Raw genomic sequence first — 8,670 nt, forward strand, 5'->3', positions numbered from 1 at the left:
GAATAATTTTAAGACAAATAACTATTAACTGATATAAAATGGTTTGATATAATGAATATTTTCTATAAAACTTACAATGTATACTATTTAAAACAAATAACATTCAAATCATATAAAAATAAAATGTCGAACAATCAAATGAGATAAAATTCTTTTCCTATAAAACTTAAATCATATAACAATAATAATTTTATATAAAGTTCATTTGTTATAATAAGCATTGCATGCAGCAAGCAAGCAAGCGAGCAAGCAAGCAAGCTAGCAAGCAAGCTAGCATGCAGGCAAGCAAGCAGCAAGCAAGCTAGCAAGCAGGCAAGCAAGCAGGCAAGCAAGCAAGCAGGCAAGCAAGCAAGCAAGCAAGCAGGCAAGCAAGCAAGCAAGCAGGCATGCAGGCATGCAGCATGCAAATTTGACTAAAAACTTGAGACTTCTGTCACGGCTCCGGCACTGCGGGGCTCTGGCGGTCCCTCGCGTGCTAATCGTCGCAGATGGCTTTCGCTCGACACCGCGTCTTCGGCTTGCTGGCCGGCTTCGCCGGCCAGCCTCAGCCGCGGCGCCTCGCTTCCAGCCACCTGCTCCTCAGCCCCGCGGGCCGCCTCGCCCCTCCGTGCCTACGCGCTTCTAAATTACACTCTAGGGGTAGGACAGACAAGACTACGTGGAGTCGGTTTTACGGCGATTCGTTTTTGTCACTAAAGTCATTTATAAGTCAAGCTAAAAAAGAACATACTTAAAGTTATATCTATCAGAAATTATATCAATTAAAGAGTATAACAAATAATATTTATTACAAGTAATGGTTATGTGAAATAATATTTATATTAAACAAAATTACATCAAATGAGTCTTAGATTAAGTAAGGTTTATATCAAATGTCTTTATGCGTTGTGATTGGTACCTGAAATGATATTATTAGAAATGATTTATTATATGAAGTAAACATTATATGTTAAAAAATTATATCAAGTGTTATTATAACATACGTTTATTATACAATATGAACGTTATTGAAATGAATTTATATCATATAAACTTATATAAACTGTCACGCACCCAGGTAATATTGAACTAGGTACGTTTCTGGAAAAATCTCTTTCAAATTGTAAACTCAAACTCTATATAGAAATTCGAGGAAAATTATAAATTATTGAATAAGTAAATTGACCCTACCAAAAGTATAGGTACTGAGGAAAAGTTTAAAAACAGCTAAAAGTAGACAGTTTCCCGCAGCAAAAAAAAGAAGTATGAGCATGACCGCCTCCTGTTTCTTAATTTTCCAAATTAGTTATCCGCCGCAATTATTTTGATAGAATCATTCTAATTTTAATGATGTGAAAATTAAAGTGCAGTAAAAGTATGTAGGCCAATGCGACTACAATATTGCACAGAATATGTGTCTCTACACCTCGTATCTATAATCTTATGTAACATAACACAGGTGTCAATATTAGTCAAAATACATTTGTTATTATTTTTCCATTACGGATTCCCTTCGAATATTTGAACCTGTTATGAATTCTTGACGATGCTGCAATAAAAATAAACATAGAATCGATAACGTCGCAGTCTGCCAGTTTTAATGTTTATTTTACCTACCTGTCATTTAAAATCCATAAGCGGCCTGTACTTACTTATAGAGTTGTTATTAATTTATCCAACCGTTCTACAGAATGAGGACTAGATCTCTACCATCAATTTTCCGTGCAATGCAATTTATTTCTGTTATAGCCCTGTTAAGTAAATGTAATAACCTCATACACCATGCATATGCTAATTGCCTACATTAATCATTGATTATGAAGGCGCACTGATTTATTAACAGGTATCTGGGTTGTGTATCTCACAGCAATGTATTTACCTAAGCTAGGATTGTCTCCGAGAGGTTGTCTTGTCTTTGAGATACGATAGGCTATAAGTATCGCTGTGTAGTAAACAGATTGGCATTACAGAGTGAACCACGACAGGATGTGTGTGTGGATTTGGCTAGTTGGGATTGTTGTGTCGAGTGCAGTGGCATTCGGTGTGTACGCCGACCCCGAGGCGATCACGACTTGTGAAGAATTCGAGCGAAGCGCATACTTCAACCCGTACGATGTAGTCGATTCCATGTGGAAAATATTTTACATCTGGGCAAACACTACTGAAATGTATCCAATAATCTTTTCGTTGCCTGCAAAGAACGTACGGATTTCATTTTATTTTATTTTTAAATCTATGTAGATAGGTAGTTGTTTTGGTAATATTAAATTCAACATTTATAGTGTTCTAAAAGCAGCTTCTAATAATACTATGCCTAGTATTTATTAATATACGTAATCACGCCTCATTTTTATATTAAATCAGATTATAAAACTGTTTAAGTAAAATTTAAAATGGGTAGCCGTAATTATTTTTTGGATAATCAAGCTTCTCACTTTACATCGTTTATTATTACTCTGGGCAGTTTTAAAAGCTAAATATACTTTATTAGCCAATAGAAGTGTGAAAATATGAAAATAAGTAATTCTTAATAACGTTTACATAAGATTACAACGTATACTAAATATGGTTTCTATGTAGGTACTCGTACCTATAAAGCGCTGGGCTATAGCAAGCCACCATTCCAATCACAATCCAGTATGAATGTTTGGATATTTCATGTTCGTTGAGTTTTCCTGCCGGCTACTAGGCTTTGTTTCGTTTGCAGAGAATCGCTAAAATAAAAGCAATGGTAGAGGCAGTGGACCCGGATTTAGACGTAGAATGGCACAAGGCCACGCTGCTGATGGAGCCGCGGCCCGGCCTGATGGTGGTGTTCCTGTACGCGAGCACCCCCGGCGCCTTCCGCGCCCTTATCAAGATAGAACAGCGCACTAAAGGTGCAACAATGTACCCACCACTCATTTCCGCCCCTAACTTTCCTTCCTGACTTACAATCACAATAAACAGGTCGCGTTCAAAACACCTTTTTTTCTTTTCACCGTCTGCTAATGACTGTAACAATTTTACTCGTTACTTTCTCTTTCTGCACTTATTTCTCTTAACAAACGAGGAGCAGTATCTACAGTGGGAACAAAAAAATATTTATGCTCGCTAGGAAGTTTTGCGGAGGTCACGTTGCCATTTAACCGGCTTTTATTGGACAGCATCTGTTTATCGTGACTGACAAAATATTTATCGCGTGGGCGGAAAACAGGCGCTTGCTAAATAAACTGTTATCTTTTAAAGAGTCCGCATGCATTTATTTTAAATTTTTCTTTTTGTGAACAACTGTGTAACTGCTATTAGCAATGCTTGTGTTCCTTAATTGTCGTGTTAAACAGCACGTACAAACTTTTAAACAGCGCACCTGCATTACCTTTTACCTGAAAATGTGTTATATATCTTGTAGCCGCATGATAATTGTTACGTTACCTTACTTACCTAATTGTATTACTTCTTCAACGTTTAACCTAAATATTGACTTCAATCATTAACTTGTTTATTGTTACAGTTCGTCCACATCCTCTCCCGCTGGTCAAATTCGCTGATGTGCGTCTGAAGCTATTGGGTCGGTACATGGCCATGATGTGTTGCGAAGACCTGACTGCGTACGCGCTGATAAGAATGGACGAAATGCCCACGACCGAGGAAGAGTGTACCCTGGCTGCCTCGAAGCTGGGCATCCGCTTGCCTGGCGGACACTCGTATCTCCACGTCAAAAGAATGGCGGATGAGTTATAAATACAAATCAATCAAAACACCCATATTCTCCGATACGATCCAATAAGAATAAAGTAGCAGAAAATAAGACAGATGTGCCAGCAATTTTTATTCTATTGATGTTACTCGGATACTTATAAGTAACTAGGTATTTGTAATAAAGACTGATTTTCGCTAGTTAAGTATGTAATTTATAATGTGATTTCATTGTTTTTAAATATTCTTCTTCAAAACATACCTGCTTGGGTTAGAGTGGCGTGCAAGTGGAAACTTGAAAATAAAAATACAATAACATCAACGTCAATTAAATCACTAATAGAGTTATAGGGTTCGTAGTATCGTATCTTGACATAAGAATCGAATTTCATAGTAATTTTCAAAGGTAGGTATTAAACGACCCGTGCTCGAAAATAAAACTCAACTTTTTATAATCAACCAAACCAGACATATGTACCTACCTAGAATTTCCCTTAAAGTCAAGTTTAACGTGCACATATAATATTTAAAATTGAATTCAATTGATTTAACTAGAATAACTGAATCTATGAGTTATGTACTCTATGAACTCTCACCCGCCTTATCTATCGAGCAGACGCAATTACAGTCTCAGCTTTCGCTCTTTGACTTCACCATTTAGCTGAGACCTTTGTCTTTCCCCTTTAATATCACATTAATGTCAGAACTGTGATGTATTTTATAGAAATAATTTAAAACTTCTCTACCTAATTAGAAAGTCACAAAACATCAATCATCAAATATTTTCATTATTAGTACTAACAGAGATTACTTGGGACAGTCATTTTAATATGAAATCAACATTTCCTAATAGAACATTCCATAGAAAAAGAAAAATCGCATACCTATTTTTCATCTGCGAAATTAAATAAGTTTAGGCACTTACCAGTTAATTTAATAATTTGTTCAATTCAAAAACCAGACTTTCATCTCGTTTAATCTAATGCAATTGATAACTTCGAAAGTCAAAATTTTCACTCTAATTTAAACGTGATCCATCCATATCATACTAGGGTATAAATTTAAAGTTTGAATGAATCAGTTTTGCTTACCTACTACAAATTTAAATAATTTCTAGTGAAAATAAACCTTATTCGTGTAACATTAGAGCATATTTGTTGTGCTATCGTGATAACATTTCAGCTTCAATGTAACTAGATTATAATAAGCACGTGAATACTATCATTCTTCCATTTTCAGTTGAATTTCGAAATAGGTTACTGGTTATTTGTAAAATAATAAGCGCTCTGTATTCTGAGAACTTTTCCACGAAAAGTATTAATTGTAAGATGTAAGTGAAAAAAATGATGTGGAACGAAAATACGGTTAGTTTTTCGATTCTTTTCATGTCTGATTTATGATAAGAAAACCACACGTTGGGCGCCACAAAAGTAATATTTTGACCCGCAGGACCGACACCGCTTTATCCTGCTGATACGGATGCAGTCTACCTTCCTATATCGCCCTACCATGCAGGCAGAGGCTTAGTTAAGTTGTGTTATAAATTACATAGGGGATGTTAAACGCGTGTGGATGACCAAATACGAAGAAAGAAAAAGGAAAAATTACTCAAATACATGTATCGAGGCGGTTTTTGACAAAAGATACCATGGAAGAAAAATACAAATATTAAATTCTGTACACATTTATAATTGAAACTTCATTAATTACTAACATTACTAATGTACTGGTATAATAACATGCACAAAGTTGATTATCTATTTATTAAAATTAATGAAGTCGCGAGTGAATGATAAACCCAGAGTGGTAGAGTAAGTAAAGCATTTCCAGCATAGTGGGTTACTTTGATTAAACAATATCACGTTAATGAAGTCAGACATTATTCAGTCAAAACTTGCATTGCGCTCTTCTCATCTGATTAAATACCCTTTCTTCTTTTGATGTTTAAAAAAACTCTTTTAATCAGCGCTTGATTAAAATCCATAATTAAAAATTATTAATTTAAGCGACCAAAAAGCGTTCATTCGCTCGACAATTATGTGATCATTGGAAAGTTAATTAGATTTTTGTTCGGCCCGAATGAGGAGGTCCGTTTATATTTAATTACGCTATTAAACTGCTGTAAATCATGTACTCATAAGAAAAGCAAAGACGGGCTTTATGTAAAACATAGATCCTCATTTTCCCGGCGTGCGGCGGCACTATGATGTTTTTGTGAATAATGCGCGGAGCGGGCCGGCCGGCGCCCCAACTAACTATAAATCAATTATCAGCGCGCAATGATTCATGGTTACGCGTAGATTACAATATTGTATTCGCCGATTTAGGGTGAAGTGCTGCCTTAAATCTGTACTCCATTACCTTTATTGAAATTTATATAGCGAGAGGGTGCGATACTACGCCTTCTCCACTTCTCGTCAAACTATACGAAGAGCTTCCTCTTATATTTTAAGGGCGTAGAATTGTGTATCTATTATAGTCTTTTCGTGAAGATTAAATTACTATTGAAGGCCCGTAGCTTTAGATAAATTGAACTTAAAACGCAAAGGTTCCTTTTGTAGATTGACGAGTCTAAATTGCTGTTTTGTACAATATGTAGAGAGAGGACTTATGTAGTTAATACTTTCGTTCTTTATACAAATAACTTGACTACGATATTATTATTATGTTCGTTTGGAATATTTGATAGAACCTTCGACGTCTTGATGGTAATCTATTTCTTCTAATAGTCTCTATTTTTTACTTTACAATTGATAATTTTGCAGTCGTTAGTGCCAATTAAGGCTTAAAGTAGTAACACCGTTCCTCGATGTAGAGTAATTTTATGTTATATAATATTTTAAACTATTATGTTGCATTTTTTACTATAAAATTATCACTTCACGGGATTTATTGCAACAATATCTATTTTAACGGTAAATAATATTTACCCTCCCGACGTTTCGGCTCGGTTGCACGAGTCATGGTCGCGGGCAGACTGAAGAGATGCGGCGTCGTCTGCTCCGGCGCGATGAGTTTTCTTCACCCACCCGCATTTGCACAATATTTTCGTCAGAAATAACCGTTAAAATAGATATTGTTGCAATAAATCCCGTGAAGTGATAATTTTATAATTTTATGTTAAGCAATCAACAAGCTATTATGTGCTATTTTATTGCACTCCTGAAATGCAGTTTTAAGTGCCAAGCCAACTTTACGTAAACGTGGGTACGCTACGGAATATATACCTGTTTAACTGTTACTATAGCTTTTAAAGCCTCTTACATTTTAGGTTCCTGGGAAACAGACTTAAAATATTTTTGAAGTCTGTGTTACAATTTCCACGAGTTGCCACATTACACTGTTGTATTTAGCGATCGTTTTAGAAACGATTTGATATGACTTGGTTTTATTTCTCTGATTTTCTCTACCAGATTTTGCAGAGCTGTAAGTAAATCATAATGCATAGTAGTAACGTTGTTCATCACCAAGAGCAAAAAAAATTTTTATTGAAAATAATTGTATAATAAAATTATGTTTAACATAGTTTTTATCATTCATCGAAATCTTAAGTATAATATGCATAAAATATACCTAATATGTAGTACTCAATAGTACTTCAGCGGTATACAATATACCGCATAGAAATTCAGTTGCATTATGCATTTTAAACCTGGTAATAATTTAAACGTGATTTTTCATTTAAATCGCCATGAGTTTCAAGTTTCTGCCTTTCTTTCCGCAAAACAAACACCACGGAATAATAAAACGAAGCAGAATAGTTTAAATTCCGTCCATAAAAGTTAGAAAGTTTCAATCTAGAGTTGTTTTCTTACTCTTTTCCCCCAGTATCTACGACTCAAAGTACTTAGTACTTTGAATTAGTCGTAGTATCTAACAAAAGATGTTCCATTTTGTCTTTTATATTTACCAAAAGTAAACTTAAAATAGGTAGTCCACCTTGCAATAAAACGAGCTGTCAAGAGGTAAAATAAATAGATAAGACTCTGAAATCTGCATTCAATAAGATGTCGTTTGCGAGTGCCCCGGGGCTTCTCATATCCACCAGAACAAATTTATTTTCCTCCGAAGCACACTAGACGTCAACAAATAAGGTTATTTTTCAATAGAGAGGTTTTACTCATTCTTTTATGGATGGTATGAGAAAGGCTGACTCTAGAGAGCTCCTTTAGCTAGTATATTCTTTCGCAGTTTGATCAATACCTACTAGCTTGTTGATTCATTTAAAAAAAATCCGTGAATTTCTCGCGGGATCTCAGCGGGGATTTTATTAAAATAAACGAGGGTGGATTTCATAGTAATAAACGGGGATGCGTAGCAATAATGAGCCAGACTCTTACCTTCCCGCCGTGCACCTGCCTGATTGGATGATGTTCCGACTAAATTGGTTATAGAATCAACATAAAATGTGCTCTCGTGATATCAAAGACTTTATTAATTCCGGAGACATATTATTGAATGTTTAACTTGTTTAGACTCTACCACAATATTAACCCATTACTTCCCAAGCATCGAAATCTTTGAAATTTTTTGATCAAATCTTGAAACTAAGTTCATAATAGGATAAGAAAAAATAATAAAAACAAAAAAATAAAAAAAATAGTACCTTTAATGCTGAGTCAGCCTGTCCTATAAATATGACAGTGGGGACATGTGATCAGAAATAATAAAAGATAACAATTGTAAGAAAATTAGCAGTACCTATTTGAAAATTTGTCCGTAAACAGCTTTAAACATAAAGTTTTAGGAACTTGTTTTGTATGGTAAGGTATAAAACAATCACTGCAGAGTGTTTTTTTCACATTTAGCGCAAAAAATAAGAGTTTTTTTTACAATCTTCTCCCTGGCAATGCCTCTATTTGTCCCTCTTCGTCATATAGTCGTTAATATTGATCATATTGTTAAACCTCACAGGTTGTAAAAGGCGTTCATATGTACCTGGTGCAGGTTTTCTTGCCTTGCCTCCCGATTTTTTTATCCAAGAAAAAACCCTACGCTTGAAATCTTTCTAGA

The 8,670-nt window shown here is 35.1% G+C and overlaps 1 protein-coding gene across 1 annotated transcript; it reads left to right on the forward strand.

Moving 5' to 3' along the window:
* Positions 1 to 1,965: 1,965 nt before the first annotated feature.
* Positions 1,966 to 3,812, forward strand: LOC135088306 (uncharacterized). Its single transcript, XM_063983168.1, has 3 exons — positions 1,966 to 2,181; positions 2,687 to 2,858; positions 3,473 to 3,812. The coding sequence occupies exons 1-3, from the start codon at positions 1,966 to 1,968 to the stop codon at positions 3,700 to 3,702; spliced, it is 618 nt and encodes a 205-aa protein (XP_063839238.1). The 3' UTR covers positions 3,703 to 3,812.
* Positions 3,813 to 8,670: the final 4,858 nt, after the last annotated feature.

This window comes from Ostrinia nubilalis, chromosome 3, assembly GCF_963855985.1.
Source record: "Ostrinia nubilalis chromosome 3, ilOstNubi1.1, whole genome shotgun sequence".
NCBI lineage: Eukaryota > Metazoa > Arthropoda > Insecta > Lepidoptera > Crambidae > Ostrinia > Ostrinia nubilalis.